The sequence below is a fragment of the Scomber scombrus genome, chromosome 4, assembly GCF_963691925.1.
Source record: "Scomber scombrus chromosome 4, fScoSco1.1, whole genome shotgun sequence".
Classification (NCBI taxonomy): domain Eukaryota; kingdom Metazoa; phylum Chordata; class Actinopteri; order Scombriformes; family Scombridae; genus Scomber; species Scomber scombrus.
The window spans coordinates 8,343,755-8,361,879 of NC_084973.1; the positions used below are offsets into that span (position 1 = coordinate 8,343,755).

The 18,125-nt window shown below is 40.0% G+C and overlaps 2 protein-coding genes across 2 annotated transcripts; one reads left to right on the top strand and one right to left on the bottom strand.

The window, feature by feature from the left end:
• Nucleotides 1-1,351: 1,351 nt before the first annotated feature.
• Nucleotides 1,352-3,383, top strand: ggt1a (gamma-glutamyltransferase 1a). Its single transcript, XM_062417813.1, has 5 exons — nucleotides 1,352-1,527; nucleotides 1,738-1,865; nucleotides 2,163-2,234; nucleotides 2,333-2,481; nucleotides 3,237-3,383. The coding sequence occupies exons 1-5, from the start codon at nucleotides 1,352-1,354 to the stop codon at nucleotides 3,381-3,383; spliced, it is 672 nt and encodes a 223-aa protein (XP_062273797.1).
• Nucleotides 3,384-6,025: 2,642 nt separating this feature from the next.
• On the bottom strand, nucleotides 6,026-14,611 carry anapc5 (anaphase promoting complex subunit 5). Its single transcript, XM_062416754.1, has 17 exons — nucleotides 14,144-14,611; nucleotides 13,982-14,061; nucleotides 12,252-12,361; nucleotides 11,900-12,143; nucleotides 11,600-11,666; nucleotides 11,379-11,480; nucleotides 11,091-11,281; nucleotides 10,901-10,982; nucleotides 10,340-10,432; nucleotides 9,454-9,635; nucleotides 9,041-9,176; nucleotides 8,798-8,872; nucleotides 8,539-8,660; nucleotides 8,334-8,441; nucleotides 7,909-8,056; nucleotides 7,541-7,703; nucleotides 6,026-7,445 (listed from the first exon to the last, which is right to left on the bottom strand). Exons 1-17 carry the CDS (start codon nucleotides 14,339-14,341, stop codon nucleotides 7,225-7,227), a joined length of 2,322 nt encoding a protein of 773 aa, XP_062272738.1. The 5' UTR covers nucleotides 14,342-14,611; the 3' UTR covers nucleotides 6,026-7,224.
• Between the last annotated feature and the right edge of the window lie 3,514 nt (nucleotides 14,612-18,125).

Below are 18,125 nucleotides of genomic sequence, written 5' to 3' on the forward strand. Positions count from 1 at the left end.
TTTCTTTTCTTCTCATCCTCCAGTGAGGTGTTTTGTGATTCTAAAAAAAAGATCCTGAAGGAAAACGATATCGTAAGATTCCCAAAGTTGGCTGAGACGTACCAAAGAATAGCAGAGGAGGGGCCTGATGTGTTTTATAACGGGTCAATGGCACAGAGCATCGTCGAGGACATCCAGGCGGCAGGTCTTGATTTCGTGTTCATTGTTGTCTTTAGAGATATAACTAACTCAAACAAATACTTTCTAGGAACACCACAATGATGAACATGAGCATTACTTCTCAAATTTAATTCCCTCTGACACTTCTGTGCTCATTCCAGGTGGGATTATCACCTTGGATGATTTGCTGGAGTACCAGCCTGTGCTGAATGAAGATCCTCTCAGGCTGAACGTTGGGGAATACACCATGCATGTCCCAGACGCCCCCTCCAGTGGCCCTGTGCTGGCACTCATACTCAACATAGTGGATGGTGAGCAGCCCGGCCAAGTGCTTGTCCAGCCATGCAGAAGAAAGGATGTCAGGTTTCCCCAGGTTGTCCCTGGAATGTTTCTCTGCCTGTTTTGGAAGCAGAAAACCAAGCTCTGCTCAGTTCTGCTTGCCAAATTTAATTCACCATCAACATCCCATCTGCTCAGGCCGAGTGTCTTTAGTCATGCTTTAAATAAAAAGTGGCATTATTCATTTCAAATGAGGGATGCGATTTGAATGTGTTCATATATGAATCTGGAGGAACACGCTCTCTTATCTACTAGAAGGCTCATGTTGTTATTTGACTTGAGTGTACGGTTTAATGACCTGCCACTGTGTAGGCAGAGTCTGAAATGGGCTTTTAGCACAATGATGGAGATGCCTCATTACCTGATTAGCCCAAGAAAATATGATTCTTCACTCTCTCCAGGGATAATGTTTCCTGTGGATATTTTGCAGGGTACAACTTCTCAGACACAAGTGTCTCTACATCAGAGAAAAAGACTCTTACGTACCATCGCATCGTAGAGGCTTTCCGCTTTGCTTATGCCAAGAGGAGCCGACTCGGGGACCCACGTTATCTCAACATTACTGATGTAAGCCTTCATGTTATCATGTGCCTTCAAACCTGTATTTTGTTGTATTTCGTAGAAGAAATGTGGGGGTGAATTGCCTTGCTGAGGGGTAGCATGTATTTTGCATGTGGAGAGAATGTTAGACAGCATTTTTAGACCTCATTTTAAAAAAGCTGGTGTTTTTATACAGTGACAAAGGACAGGATAAGTGGTCTGCTGTTAATCTCTGTTTATGATTTTCATGACAAGCTGTCTGGATGTCCTGCCCACCACTGACTTGTTTTGCTCTCCTCAGCTTATCCATAACATGACCTCAGACTACTTTGCTGATGGCATAAGGAGTAAAATTACAGATGACACCACCCATCCAGACAGCTACTATGAACCAGACTATTTTGTCCCAGACAACCACGGGACAGCTCACTTGTCAGTCATAGCCGAAGATGGAAGCGCCGTGGCGGCCACCAGCACCATTAATCTATAGTAAGATTCCTGCAAGGCTTGATCCAAAGTTTAATTTGTCCAACACAGACAGGTCTTACAGACCAAAGTGGTCTGTAAAGCTTTGGTGTCCAAAAAGTCAAACAATTTGAAAATGTTTTCCCTTTAGAATCAAGCAAAAGCATTTCCTCAAAAAACAGTCTGGTTGTTTATCATTGTCAAATGTGCATTTCTCACTTATTAACTCTCCAGCTTTGGGTCCAAAGTCATGTCTCGATCGACTGGAATCATTTTCAACGATGAAATGGATGACTTCAGTTCTCCATACATGACCAATGGGTTTGGAATCCCTCCCTCGCCCAACAACTTCATCCAACCAGGTGTGACTGGTCTGAATTATCATACTTGTTGTTACTTGAACTCCCCAGTTTGGGTTGTAACCTTTGGACACACGTCAGTGTTGATGGATGGTAGTGCTTTTCTGAATTAAACCCTTGTATCATAATGGCAAAGATGTTACTTGACCCTTTTTCTGGTGAGCAGGTGATGTTTCCACCAGCTTTTCACTTGTTCCTGCATTTGTCATTGTCAGGCTACAGCTGACAGAGAGTATCTTATCTTAAATTAAACATCTATCTGTTTAGCAGTTATAGCCACATTCTGTTTATCTGTTGCAGGCAAGAGGCCACTGTCTTCCATGTGTCCTACTATCATCTTTGACAAAGAAAACAGAGTCAAAATGGTTGTAGGCGCGTCTGGGGGCACAAAAATCACCACAGCTACTGCCTTAGTGAGTGTGATTGTTTCACAGACATCTCCATCCTGTAAATTCACACACTCACTTTAGATATTTCAAACTTCCTTTTCTTCTGGCTAAAACAGGTCATCCTGAACTCCTTGTTCTTCAACTATGACCTAAAGAAATCTGTGACAGAGCCAAGAGTTCACAATCAACTCAACCCCAATATGACGGTGGTGGAGCAGGGCTTTGAAAAGGTGAGACGTAGGACGCAAAAGCACATCTGGACCATAAAATATTGCAAAACAGTGGTTTCTAATGGTTTCCTACAAACATGCAGAAAAATGTGTATCATGTCAACAGTTGGAAAGTAGAGTTCACTGTTGTAACATTTAGCTCAAGGAGAGTATAGGATTACTAAATAAATGTGATTTTAAAGTGTTCATTTTGATGCTTTTTAATGTGTAGCAGGTATACTATTTACAATTTCCCCCATCTTTGTTTAACATTTTAGCCTGCTAACACTTGCTAATTAGCACTAAACACAAAGTCCAACTGAGGTTGATGGGAATGTCAGTTTTGCAGCAATGTGGTCATTAATCAAATAATTTGACATATTAATTTTTGACCAGATGTTTAACCAATAACTAAAAAAGTTAAACTCATGCTGATGCTAGAAGAAAGGCTGATATAGCTTTTGACCATTTTGGACATTCTTTCCTGCACTTATTATGAAAGCACTGTTCTAAATTGATGAAGTAGCCCTTTAATTGAGAAAAGAATAGTAAATCAACAATATAGTACTTTTAACAGTCTCTGACTTTCATTGACCTATATAAATAATCAATTTTCCTGATAATCAAACACTTGATGTATATGTGTGTGTGTGTGTGTGTGTGTGTGTGTGTGTGTGTGTTTGTGTGTGTGTGTGTGTGTGTGTGTGTGTGTGTGTGTGTGTGTGTGTGTGTGTGTGTGTGTGTGTGTGTGTGTGTGATGATAACATCCATACTAGAGTGTCCTGGAGGGCCTGGCCCAGAAGAACCATGTAACACAGCTGCTGAGGACTCCCGACTCTGTGGTCCAGGCGGTGGTGCGGCAGGGAGAGCGTCTCTGTGCAGAGTCAGACCCCAGGAAAGGAGGCTATCCGGCGGGATACTGAGCGTGACTTCAGGTCCTCCTCTGCTCCTCTCAGCCTGGACCGTCTCCTCAAAGACACTCTCTGCACTGGAGACTCCAGCAATGTCTAAGCTACGGAGACACAGCCACCTCTATTTCTGTGAGACACATTTCTTTTACTCGAACATGGAAAGTGACTCCATTTCAATACCTCTTTTACTCAAACTCCAATTATTCAGCATTACTTCATTTTGGCATTATTTTTGTGTTCTGAAGTAAAATAAGAGGTTGCACCTACTTTGACTCCTGTATTATCACTGCTGGATACTGGTGAAGATGAGGAATGTGGTGATTTGAGGACTGTCAGATACATCACCTTTCACCATTTTGATAAATAAACCAGAAGACCAAAACGTATCTGCTTTATATAATAAACCAAGTTTGACACAGTGTCCAGGATATTAAAAACAACCAAAGTACCAATGATTAGGCAAATGATACAAAAAAAGAAGGTTTATTAATATGTTTTAGGTAAGAATCTGAGTGGTTGTAGGTTGTCCATGTAGTATTTTCCTTTTTTCTTTTCTTTTGTCAAAGGAAAAAAAAAACTATTGTGAATAATTGGACATTTTGTCTGAAAAGGATGGTTTGTTTTCATGTCATGTGACACCCTAACTGGTTACAGAACTAGACCTGTAGGCAGGAATGCCTATTAAAAATAAGGACACCTCAGGTTGTTTGCCTGTTTTACCAAAATGTCTACCCACATCTTTCTTCTGATGTAAATTGATCACTGAAATGAACCTTATTTAGAGGGAACTGACCGTGTTGTTTTCTACCGTGACGCTATAGTGAAACTATTACTTTTGAATTGTAAATGTTTAATATCGAGTAGAGGTTAAGTGAATGTATAGTGTATTCTGAAAAATACATTTGCAGATATATTTTTCTAAACATGCATTGTTCTTATGCCATGTTTGTTGCCATGCTTGTTATTAAACATTTTGAACAAAGATGTTATATTTTACCATATGGTCCCTCTGGGTATTTCTGTGCTGTCTCTCAATCAGAACATCAGGCAAAAAAACAAAAGACTAAGCAGATTTATTGTCTATTTCTTTTTAGTTTGTGGTTAGCCTGATTTTGTCCTTTTGTGTTGATACTACAGCACATTGTATTGTGTGGTGGTAAATACATTTAAATACAGGCACATACAGTATCAGAATGACCCAAAACTTCAGTGGAGGTACAGTCCTTTAGATGTTTTCGTAAACATGCTCAGGCTAAAATCAGAGATTATTTTTTATTCAAAGATTTATTTCTTTATTGATGTCTAGTCAACTGGCTAGTCTGGGAACATTTTTAAAAGTGGCCATTGCAGTGTCCCCAAGCCCATAATTATGTCATTTAATTGTCTGACTGCTGTCCAAGATCTCCTGTTACCCAAGGATACTGTATTTGATTTACGTGGACTAAACAAGAGCGATGATCATAGCTCTTGGAGGCTTCACACTGGTGCTTTAAGCTAAATGCAGGTTTATGTTCACCATGTTCATCATCTTATTTGAATATGTTACCATGCTAACATTTACTAATTTGTTTTTGCAGGTCTTTGGTCATAAACCAAGTATTGAAAAACATAATACAATTGAGACCTGAAGTCAGGGGATCGCCAAGTCAGTAGGATTCATCCTCTAGGGGCCTGAATGTTTGTACATTTCATGGAAATCCATATGTTGTTGAGGTATTTCTGGACCAAAGTGGTGGACCAACTATCCAACATCCACCAGTATAGTCCTAATAGTGTGGCTAAAAACTGAGAAAAAAAACTGGCACAGTGAATGTTTGGCATTGTTACTTGATTAGACAATTTATCAACCAATCAAAATTGTTTATTAATTGCCAATCAACTAATGCATTAATGCTCTATTAAAAAGATTCAGAGTGAACAAGAGGGAGTTCAGACTTTGTGGGTTCAATTACGGTCACAAGAGATAAACAAAACCTGAGCAGGACTCAGGACCCCTGAAGAGTCTGACCGTGCTTCACTTTCACTGTCCAATGACTTTCAATCAGCAGCATTAAGCAAATATGTCCAGTCATGTGTGCTCTTTGAGCAAACGAAAAGCTAAGAACCACTAACAATGCCATATTTCACTGCCTTTGGGTACAAACCTCAATCTCCAAAATGTCAGCCTTTTTTCTTTCTAGGCTGTTCAGAGCTGAGACTATCTTTATTTTTAGCAGCTTTTTATCTGATCTGGTTTGAAGGAGCTTCATAATCCCATTGATGGTAGAATTTTCTCAACTCATGTAATTCCTCCCATGTCACTAAAAGAGATTGGTAACCAGCCACATCATATTCAAATAAGAAGCTTTCTGGTGTCATTTATCCTGCATTGATGGATGGGTAGCCATTAGGGGTTTGAATCCCACCACTGCCACTCATACCTGCAACATTAAGACTATTTGGTTAAAAGCATAAACAAGACGTCATACAATTAACTCCGGTATGTATTTAACACACTCACATACGTCAATAGTTTATCCTGTAAAGCGTTAGTTTATCCTCAACTGACCCCAATACAACCACTGGGAACTGGCCGATTCGCTCGACACACTGTTTGATGTAATGAAGACAAACAAGTGAATAGAGGTGCTATTTGGCAACAGTTCTTGAAAACACATTACAGCAAGCATCAGTCTCAAGACATCCTGTGGAACATGGTGCATCACATGATATTTACATAGAAAAAAAAAGCTTTACTGCTTTTACAACAAATCACTGCAATCTATCTGTTTATGCAGAAACTGACATGAATCCAAACATGGCACTTAAAGTAATCAACAGGAATTTTCAGGGGATGCGACAACTGCGTAACACCAGAGTCTTCCTGTCAGCAGACTCTGAGAGCTCAAATTGGACATCACATACCTCAGAGAGGTGCCTGTACGCAAAGTCTTATCCTAAAACAAGATGGATCTTTTATACGTTGGTAAGCAGCAATTAAAAATATAAGTGCTGCAGCATTGTAAAAGAGTTTTAGATTACCCTAAACAAAATAATCCCACAGATTGACAACTGTTGATAATCCCCTCAGAAAAATTCCTACACTAAAATGAAATGAAAAGTAAATATCCTGCTTCAGGTTAAACCGATCTTGTATTTTCTTAAAGGAAGTGCTTCAAGTAATAGATTACAGGCCCGTCAGAACACCTAAATGTAATCTTATCAGACAGAGTAATTCTCAGAAATCATGTTGTACGTAATTGTAACACAGATACAGTATCTGCCGTTGTCGTTGTCACTGCAGGTCTATTACATTATAAATGTGATCACGATTTCCTCCTCAGGATTCGTGCTTCATCAGTATTCTCCTGGCGAAATAGGAATCATCCAGGCCACTGAAACACATTCATCTTGTAGCTGACTGTGATATTACCCTCATTCATCAAAAAGCGGTGGGTAAATCAGTACCGGCGTGACAGCTCCTGATAAACTTTCACCGTTTCTAAGAACAAAACAGTGGGCATGTACGTCTGACAGACCTGTGATGTTGCTGTGGTGGAAGCTATTTAGCCGCATGTTATATTTATCCACAGGCTGTCATTCAAATCTGTACCTGACTACCAGTAAAGAGACAAAGACTCCATTCTCCATCAACAGGAAGAAACTCTGCCCTGTTTATAACTGCTGACGTAGTCCTTTATTATGGTCACTTAATGTCAGAGTTCCACAATTACCTTCATCAAATATTTAAAGATGACATGCTTCAGTGCTGACACAGAGCAGAACAGAGCTTCACCTCCATCTAGTGGTGAGCAGGTCAACTCAGCAGTTAGAGAAAGTGTCCTTTTTCAGTTTGTGGAAGGACAGAGAGAAGTTAGAGTCGCATGGAGACAGGCGGCGCCGGTGATTGCAGCTCCTGGTCCAGCAGGCGGAAGAGCATTGCGCTTTTGTTACACTGCGAGGTTTGTCCCAGAGCGTGGTGGAGCTGAGCCTGCAGGTAGTGAACGTCTCTGAGCCGCTCTTTACAGCTCAACTTGGAGAAATAGTCCGCAGCCTCGTTCAGCGAGTCGACGGCCAAAACCACCAGACGCAAATCTGCAGGGAAAGACGAGTCACGTGATGCTGTGAGATAAGGATCAGTATTCAGGAGTGAGGGTGGGTGAGTGGGTGGAGGTGGTTTAGGCTGTTACCTGCTTGCCCTTGTCCGTTTGGCTTGAACCCAGCCACTGCCATCTGACAGCGGGCAGTTAGCAGCAGGGCGCGACCTTTGTCCATGACTGCACCGTGCGCCAGGACAGGCTCGATGGCCTCATGTAGGACGCCAAGAGCCTGCTCAGGAACTCCCAACATCAGCTGCAGAGAGGAAAGAACAGAAACACAACAAATTAAGCAGAGTGTTCAGTAGGAGGAGGAGGGGGGGGTTTGATCGCGTGCACAGCCACTTAGCTTTCATTTTGCATATATGCCGTTCGTACTGGAAGTAAAGGCTGTGGTGATTTGCATTTATCGGAGCTGTGACGGTGTTCAGAGTGAAGTCACTTTTCCGGTTTCGGCTGACCTGAGTGAAAGCCAGGTGAATGATAGTCTCTGAGGCCAGGGACTGTAGGTGGTGCTGTCTAGCCAGAGCCAAGGCCTGCAGAAGGAGAGGAAGAGCTGTGGAGAAACCAGATGACTCCCAGTGGAGCTGAGCAGTACTAAGCATAACTCTGTGGAAGACATGAACAGGCAGTAATGAAGACAAGAATAAAACTGTGGCTCAAAGCTTGTCTTTAGTCGGTGACTATGATAATTCCTCTTGTGATTTTTAACATGATGCACAGTTTAAACTTCATGCATTAAATATTATTTTAGCCTGAAAAAGGGGGAGTAAATTCAATTCGATAACTCATTAAAGAGGGATAGTACTCTGCGTTAAGGTGAGATCACTCTACCTGCAGTAACCAATCATGGCATTATAAAGAAATAAAAACATCGTCTGTCTACCTGATGACCATCTCTGTACATTTGGTCTTCTCACAGTGCACCTGCAGTCGCTGTAAGACGCTGTACGCTTCAGTGGACCGATTGAGAGCTTTCAGAACTTGAGCTTTCCTGTCAGAAAATACACTGTTAGAGCTGCGTCACAAACTACACAAGTATGAAAAGAAATGGAAGAGATTAGAAATGAAGCCTTGTGCCTTGGTGTTACCTGTAGAGACCCTCAGTTTTGTTTAAGGCAGAGATAGCTGTGACCAGTTGCTCTGCTAAATGGTACTTCCCTTCATTCATGTGCCTTTCAAACTGGATTTTAAGATCACACAGCATCCAGAGCTACATTGAAGATTAAGAAACAACAAAACACATAATTACATTCACATCAATATTATTTTGTGTAGTCCCATTGCACGAATTAGGCTACATTATGTCATAAATCAAGAAATAACGCAATAATGTCTGAGAGAACACACCTTGGCGTGCTGTGTGTGAGGAGGAAACTGTTCTTTCAGATGCTGGAGAATCTCTGAAACTGCACCGTACAGGCCCTGAAACACACAAGCAGAACTACATGAGTATGAGCATTCTGCCCAGGAGCTAAAAAGATGACCTGGTCAATGTTTATTACCTCCCCGCAATGCTGGGACAACTGACTAATGGATATGCAGCAGCGGGGGCAGTGAGCAGGTGGGACGAGATGAAATCAAATGTGTTACCTGCTCAGCGTGCAGCTCGGCCAGGTGGCAGAGAGCCACGGAGAATGCCTCCGTGTTGTTCTGCTGGACCCCGAAGTTGACCGGCTCCAGGCTGCTCATGTTGAGAAGCAGCTGGGCCTGCTGCAGAGCCATGGTGCTGCGTGAGACACAGGGAGTCACATACATGACTTAGGAGAAGTCATTCTGAGTCATGCATTTTTTACACCTGTATTTATATTTTTTTCTATATTTATACTCGTGAAAAGTTCAGCTGTCCAAAATGTTAATTCACGAGTCATTTCACAGAGTTGATTTAATGCGAGTGATAGGTAGGTTGTGTGCAGGCGTGCAGTACGCTGTCATTAACGGTGAACACAACTGACAACTGCGTGTCGTTTGGGGGGGGGGGGGGGTGGCGAGGTGAGGAGTCTGACCTCTTGCCGTACATCCTCCATATGGATGTAGTCTGAGCCAGGCTGATCTCGATCAACTCCGACAGACTGTGCTTCCAGTGCAGGATGTCTGTGTCCTTCAGCGCATCCATCAGTTTGTGTGCAGTCTTGCCCTGTGTCGTCCCCTGCTGGACCAAAGACTGAATGCCCAGAGACGCCAGGTACTACAGCAGAGAGGATGACCGATCAGTGCGGTGGATAACACGTGTCAAAGGTAAAATATGCAGGGGTCACAACTATTTAATATAAAACGTAATGCTTAATTAGAGGTGCTGCAGACAAATAACATTTATCTTAAAACCCCACTGTGCAACAGCTCTACTAATGATTAAATTTAGAAGTTTTGAATGCGAAATGCTGTTGTTACACAGTACAAAATACACACAAAATCACATGCTCAACCCTCACAACACAGGTACATATGTAGATACAGATCACTGAGACATGTGTTGGATGGATTATTTTAACACTATTGCCCAGCATTGAAACCTAGGCCTAATTCACCCCTTCTAAATGTGTGGTAGTAGTATAGAGGGGAAAAAAAGAGATAACATGTATTTCCTTTCATTACTGTCAAAATGTTGCAATGCTTACTGTATTTTAGATAATTAAACCTACAGTACAATACATAATTAAATAAAATCACAGCTTTTAAAAGTCATTATGCAATATGTCATTTCAAACACACACAGTTTTGTTCTCGTGGCTATTAGTGTAATCTGGAGGAAATAACCACTGCAGCATCAGTTTTGATGGGAGTTAGTTACTGTTTGACACAATCATTTGATTAATCCACTTGTAAATGAATGCACCTGCCAAAGCTGTTTTAATATAGACGTTGTTATCTCTGAGCTCATGTTGTACTCACTGGCAGGCAGAAATGGGCAGCCATTTTCACTGAATCCTCAGTTAACACAGTGCTGTCAGATCCCTTCATCTGTTCCAGTGTGTAGAGCCAACTCTGATGTAGGGCACAGACAGACCAAGAGAGAGAAACTAAGACAGACACACTCACACATTATGAACTATCAGTCTAGAGCTGCAATGATTGGATCGACAGAAGATTGATAATCGATTAACTGCTTTGAGATATTATTTAATAATTAAAAAAAAATCCTCTCATTGCAGCTTCTCAAATGTTATATCTTATAGTTTATTTAGCCTTCTGTGACAGTAAATGGAGTATCTTTGAGATGTGGACTGTGGACTGTTGGTCAGGACAAAAGAAGACACTTAAGGGTGTAATCTAGGTCTCTGGGAAACACTGATAACCATTTTTCACATTTTACAGACCAAATGACTATTCGACGAATCAAAAAAATAATCAGCAGATTAATTGATAATGACAATAACCGCAGCCCTAATCAATCATTTTACAAACACTGAAGTGAGATGTAATAATAAAAGTAGAAATGTTTTGTTTTTGTACCAGACAGTGCTGCAGGCACACATGATCATTGGACTCCTGGGCGATGCGGATTGCCTCCTGTAGAGCCAGGTCAGCCTGCCGACTGCAGGCACAGAAAACAGAAAATAGCAGCATGAGCTATGTTTTATTCAAACGGTCTTCATGTAGGAAACGCTCCATCTACTTGGAATCCACCTGCTCTTGTACTCACTAGTGGCCGAAGCGACAGTGCAAGCTTGCCAGGTTGAGGGCAGCGTAGCGGAGACTTCGGCCGTAGCCCTCGTCCCCGTTGCTCTTCCCCTCGTTTCCAGACAAGATGAGGCGGTCGAAGTAATGCAAGAGACTGTGAGCAGAGAGGAACATGTCCTGGACTCTCATGCTGTTCAGATAGTTCAGGTAATGCTGAAGAGAGAGAAAACACCATAAAGGAGATGATCCCCTTTCAAATTGCTGATAAACACATAAAAATGGCAGTTAAAGTTTAGAGGACGAGCCTCACCGCCTCAGCAAAATCTGGGTTGAACTTCAGCATGTTGTTGAGCTCTTTCTGCAGCAGAGCCGGCTTCAGAGCTTTGTTCTCATCATTCTTCAGAAGGTACGCCTGGTGAAAGACAGATTTGACATGGAATGTAGATGACTATTTGTTACATATGATTTCAAAACACCTGGTTTGGACAGTAGGTGTAGTTCTGCGATTATAACCCTACATTTAGCTCTTACCTGTCTCGCAAGAAAGTACTCTGCTTGTTTTTGTGACAGGGGACCTCTGCTCGGTGTGTTGTCATTCCTAATACAGTACCAAGATAACAATAGAGAATCTGCTGTGAGCAATCATCATGATCTTGCGAAGCTTTACAAATTACTATATTTTACTTGGCTAAATTCCATGTCTGGAGGAGCTTATTTAGACTTTTTCTCCCACACACATTGAGAAATTTGCAGAATAAAGCAGTTGCAGCAAATCTAAACAAACAAATTAAAGCTAGTCTCCGATTATAAAACACTTCTAAATTCACAAACCGGAGCTCGGACTCATGCAGTTGTGTGTCCACCTCCTCTCTTTCTATTCGGTCTCCTACTGTATCCTCTGTGCTGGTGAGGTCCATGTCGGAGTCGTCTGCGGCCAGCGCGGGCAAACCCACCAGCCCGTCGGTGGGCTTGGCGTAGTGACTGTGGTAGTAGTGCTGCAGGGACTTGTACAGCTTGTACACCTGACTGAAGGACAGCTTGTTGTAGGCCAGAAGCATGTGTCTCATAAAAAGACCTGAAACACAGACACAGAAAAAAGTGAGTAAGCTTAATGAGAATCACAGTGACATTTCAGGACTTCCAATGAGACATTTAGAGTTGTCAAATGATGTTATCTGCTCACCCACAACGCTGGTTTTATAAGCCTCAGAATCAAAAGCGGTGAACGGAGTGGGAAGAGTTGAGAAGAAGTACTCCATGTCTTTCAGCTCTCCATCTGCCATTTCATGCAGCCTTTAAAGGAAAAGAAACACATAGATATGTGAGTATTTTAATAATTATGATTTTATATTGTCCAAACAAGAAGCAAAGTGAGTGTAGTGTAATATTTTCCCTGGAGACTGCAGGCAAATTCAGTTTCATTCAAACTGCTAGTATGTATATTTTTTGACATTTTTCAGCACTACAGAAACACCAGGTAACTGCTACACTATGGTAAGGACTATGGACTACTCTTATTTATTGGTTTGATTAATGGTTTATAGTCTGATAATGTGTGTTTGTATTGATTACTGAAGGTTGCTGATCAGGCTAATTATCAGCTTATTGTATTCAGTGTCTAATGGCAGTATGCATTAATGGGTGCCCTTTGTGCGTTTTTTTAAAACTACTTTCCTAATTGAATGTGATGTGCTTGATGGTGTTATTAATGACTTCAGATGAAACTTGAAAGCTCAACATTCTTGTTTCCTTTTAGCTTCCATTTTTATAAGTCACATTATCATTCATTCACCCAGAAAAAGCTAATATTTTTCTGTGTAATATGACCTCAGCTGGTGTGTGTCTGTAGTGTATCTACTGGTTTTTCACGCATGATTTGAGGACAGTTGGAGGAATTAAACCCGTGACTTTCTGCTTTTGGAGAATTATCCAGGCTGCTGCTGTTTCTAATGCATTTCATGCAGTTTTCAGGGTTTCCAAACAGACATACTCCAACAATCAGTAGCTGAAACTGCTGTGTAACAGTTTTAATGTTGTAAAAATGCCCCATTTTACCACACATCCTGGAAAACCTGGAAATGTAAGGCTTGTTTTCCTACCAAGTACAGGATCACACCTTTTGAAATGTGACTGTTTTAGCTGATATGATCTAAGACATTTTTAACCCCCAAAATGTATTTGTGAAAAAAAAAGGAAATAAAAATGACACAGATAATAATCAGGAACAATCAGCGTGTAGTGAGTTCTCTCTCTTCACAGTTGTTGTTGTTTACTTATACCTGAATTCACTGATTAAAACATAAAACCTACCTGATTGTAAAATGTAGTGAACTAAAGTAAAGGAGAATTAAGCTTATGTTGCATTGTATTCCACAGTCAGTAAATAACTATTAACATGTATATAACATTTATATTTAAAACCTTTATTCCTGACTGATCAGAACTTTTGTGTACACCTTTATTATGTTTTCCTTTATTTACTGAAACCTTCACTCTAAGTTTTACCAAGTAATGCCACAATGATGTTTTAGTACTAGTTTTAAGCACTCCTTTTCAACAAACACAAACAAGGTTATTTTAAGGAAGAACATGTTTGTAATTCCATGTCTTATCTATCCTATGTGTTAGTTTTAAATTCAATAGTTATAAAATAAACCAATGCCAAATAATACAGGAACGCTTGAGTCAAATCATGTGAATGTAAATAAACTCAACTTCTAGGAAACAGAAAGATTAATTTTCATGCTAAAAAGACTATGGACACTTGTTTAATATATATATATATATATATATATATATATATATATATATATATATATATATATATATATATATATATATAAAAGATCTATATCTACAAGCCTGCATGGTAGTGAACAATTAAACACAGTGTTTTAATATAGATCAGTATACCTGAGTTTAACAGCATATGCAGTCTGAGGACAACACTCCTCTACAGTCTTCAGGAACTGGCCGAGAGTCAGGTCTGGACCCTGTTAACGAGAAGCACCCACATGATGAGACACCTGCTTCTACACAGTGGAGCGTACAGTCACTTGTTCTATAAAAACCCACCTGTTGCAGGGGCAGGATGAGTTTATTGAGCCGTCTTCTCTCTGGCAGTGTGACTTTAGACGCGGTCATCTCGTACAGCAGCGCCAGGACGGAGATCTTATACGGACTCACCCAGTCTTTAATACCGAACACGTTAGCATGGACCACCCCGTTGGTCATCATAGGGTTGAAATACAAACTCTCATGCACACTCGCCATTCTTCAGAGAGTTTAATTAGGCTACAGTGAGGATAAAAACTAACGAAGAATGGTGGTGCTACGCGACATTAAGAGAAGAAATTTCAAACAGCCAACAGCAGCGGCTAACGCTAGCTTCCTTCAACGTTGGGTAAGTTAAGTCCCTCGTAGGAGACAATAAAACATCAACCACAGGTTTTTAGTTAATGTGCTGACCCCGTGTCATACTGCCAGCTTCGGTCCCGGTCAATTTTTGTGTTTAGTTAATGATAAATATGAAGAAAAGTCGCTCCTTTACTTTCAAACAACCCTCCTTCTGTCCACTTAATAATACGTCACAGAATCTGTATTTACCCCGCCTCAATCTTTCCACCCGCATTCCGCGAAGTCCCGTCTTGGGTATTCGCACAATGCGGGTGGAAAGTGAGAATGTATACAATAATTGTGCAGAGGACAATACTGCATGTACTAGATATGTATTTAAATGTTTTAAACGCAGTAATTTTATGTATTAGTACACTAACTGTGTCTGTTTTGACCGTGGTTGTATAATAAGAGCCATGAGGGAGTTGATAGTTGTCATTTATTGTCAATGCTGTGTGTTCATTGCTCTAGTGTTTACAGTGTGTAACTACATCTACATCTAGAATGAAATAAGGCAACGTTTGTATTTGGTTAATGATAAACATCAGAAAAAGTAGCTCCTTTGCTTTCAAACAACCCTCCCCCTGTCCTATTAATAATACATCAGACATAAAATACAAAACGTTGAATAATAATTTGTGTCAATTATCTTGTTAAAATCCTTAAAATTGTATATACCCCTTTTTCCTCTCTAAAAGTTTCAGAATATGCAAATATTGTTAATTTCAGCTGGACACAAGGTGTTTCCTACTTCAGTCCATGCTCAGTGTTTGTGCACTGGAGGCTTCAAGTTTCAGCATTACATTTGTGTAAACTGAATATTGGACCAGAATTGGCTCCAAACTATTGATGATGTCACAAATCATGCCCGTTGGCTTTCCGCTTAAAACTGGATTTTCAGTGAGCACTGAGAAACTTTCCATGTTCAGCTGATGAATGTGTCTTAATGTCAAACTCTGCACATCATTTTGTACAGTGATACTCAAATATTCAACTGTAAGAACAAGAAAAAAATCCATATTTTTGAGTGGAGGGGAACTTTAAGAAGAAAGGAAACAGAGACAGTACACAATTTAACAGGAACCTATCAGTAGACATTTTTTTTGTTTTGTGTCAATATTTGCTGTCTATGAAAGTCTCCAGGAAATAAATTAAAAGATTTTCACACAATAATAAAAATAATAATCCAGAAAGTGAACATTTAGCTGATTAAAACAAGAGACAATGTTAAGACATGTAAATGAATAAGTTTTGTCATTTGTAAGCAGCATGGTAGAGACTCTGCTGCCAGGAGAACATTTACTTTATGAGTGTCCGCTGCCTTCCATAATGTAACACCTTTGTCCACTGTAAAAGTTTTATTTTGTGTGTTAATGTTTTCAGCATTAAATTGCTATTATTATTACTACATTGAGGCTAGTTAATTTCTTTGCAGTTACTCAATATGATCATTAGAAGGCAGTGTTGACATTTCTTACATCTAACATTAAGCTAGATAAATAATAGCACAGTCATACTTCTGGTGAAAACATTCAAAACAACATTTTTTGAAAATAGTCAGAGCCAGACATTTGTGATCACTGGAGGTGAAAGTTCAGTGTAAAGTAGATCAAGACCCAAGATTAAAATGCTCTCATGGCAAACTACCAAGTGCCAAGGATGACATAACATCATCTGAAATGTCCAGTGAGGCAGTTACCACTTTGAAAATGAAACTTTCAAATGATGGAATGTTATATCTACATAGACAGAGAAAGATTCAACAAATTACGAAGATTCTGCTAAAAAGAGATGTATCCGAAACAGAATGTGATGATTAATAGTTTGTCTGTTTAACCTCAAATGAATTTTCCATTTTAAATATTTTTTCTATTTTTAAAAAAAATCCAGTATATTCCGTTTAGTGACTATATGCCGGACAGCTATGCCAAATAAGATAAGATAAGATAAGATAAGATATTCCTTTATTAGTCCCACAATGGGGAAATTTGCATTGTCACAGCAAATAAGTAATATTCTACATACTTTTCAAAATTAAAATGTTAAGTTAAGCAAATCAATCCCAATAGCAAATCGTTATAATCCACTGCTCACTGCCCCACCACCTATTTTCATGTTGTGAATAAAATCCAATATTTTATCTCAGTCTGCTAAAAAAAAAAAATCACAAAATGCAGAACACACTGAGTGCCAAATAAGATGCCAAAGTATTGCTTATACTTATATTAAGTGTATTGATCAAATTCCCCTCAAACTTTATGAGATCCACAGGCAGACTTAAAAATGCTGTAATATGCCATCAAAGTAACATGTTCCCAATATATTACTGAAGTGATGTTGTGTCATTTGGCAGCTGGCTATGACAGTCCTGGGAACAGTGAAGCAGGCTCACGGCCCCAGAGCTGTGCTGGAGAGAGCTCTGCCTCTTTCTTCACACATCCTCCAGCTGCTCACCTGGTGGATCTGAATGTAGCTCAGCTGGTCCCTGATCAGCTGTCAGCTAACTAAGACACATACATTAAACACAAAAATCTAAATCCCCCAAAATGTCCTCCTAGCTAAATGTTTATGTTTTTAATAAAAAAGATGAAATTCTGATATTTTGGGACACTATTGCCTACAATAAAAATCACAAATCTTTCAGTTGGATAGCAGTTCAGCAAGAATAAGACTTGTTGAATTGAATGAAAACCCTCATCAGTTTGTGTTTCCACAGAGGACGATGTAAGCTGCTGCTTCCTGCTTGTCCTGCTGACCCTGATGCTCCTGCTGTGGCACTAATCCGGACCAACAGCAACATGCAGGTGCAGCTGTTACCACAACAACAACTAATACTACTACTGCTACAAGAGTCACTGCTTATGACAACAATTGCTGCAACCTCTGCTTGTTTTTCTTCCTCTTATCCAGATGAGTGCTGTAACTCTAGAGACCCAGGGGAGAGCCCCAGGTGTCTCTGTGGATAAAAACCTCCTAAAAACAGACTCACAAAGACCTTCGGAGCCTCTATCCAGGTAAAAATGAGACGGATCACTGGATCTGTCCGTCTGACTTGACAGTAGACAAAGACATCTTCATTAGAAGTTCCCAGTTGAACCCCTGAACCTCAGTTGTATGGTCTATTCAGACCTGTATAATTGAACTGCATCTCATTATAATTTCTCACATATTCCAGCTACACTGAGGTGTTACAGAGGGCTTTTCTCATAATAACTGGTGAGGATATCCTGAATTATCACCGACATACCACATGAAACCTGTCTGTTCAATCAGCTTTTTGAGTGGGGGGACAAGAAATACTGATCATTAAAGAGAGGTGAAAACACCTTTTTTAGTTAATGGCAGACTGTGTCTATCAGCTTGTTATAAGTTTGGAAACATCAATTCATGCTTTAAATCTTTCACAGTGTTTAAACTTTAATTAAAAAAAAGCACCACCAGCTTTAATGCTGCTTTTTAAGTTCCTGAGACTGAGGTTTAATGAGAGGCTGGAGTCTTGCAGTGCTGTCGAGGGAGGGGAAAAAAAAGAAGAACTTTCAATAGATAAAACATGACTTCATAAAACAAGTATTTTAAACGTTTGGGCATCTTGCCTGGCACAGCACACATATTCAATAACAGCCACTAATGATCTTGTAATTCACATATTTTCATGACTCTT

Coding starts and splice junctions, on each gene's coding strand:
- anapc5 (XM_062416754.1), bottom strand. CDS start 14,341: ATGGCGAGTGTGCATGAGAGTTTGTATTTCAACCCTATGATGACCAAC. Junction 11,481..11,599: donor AGTACTTTCTTGCGAGACAG/GTAAGAGCTAAA, acceptor GTCTTTCACCAG/GCGTACCTTCTGAAGAATGA. Junction 8,057..8,333: donor TGTACAGAGATGGTCATCAG/GTAGACAGACGA, acceptor TGTCTTCCACAG/AGTTATGCTTAGTACTGCTC.
- ggt1a (XM_062417813.1), top strand. CDS start 1,352: ATGACCTCAGACTACTTTGCTGATGGCATAAGGAGTAAAATTACAGAT. Junction 1,528..1,737: donor ACCAGCACCATTAATCTATA/GTAAGATTCCTG, acceptor TTAACTCTCCAG/CTTTGGGTCCAAAGTCATGT. Junction 2,482..3,236: donor TGGAGCAGGGCTTTGAAAAG/GTGAGACGTAGG, acceptor CATCCATACTAG/AGTGTCCTGGAGGGCCTGGC.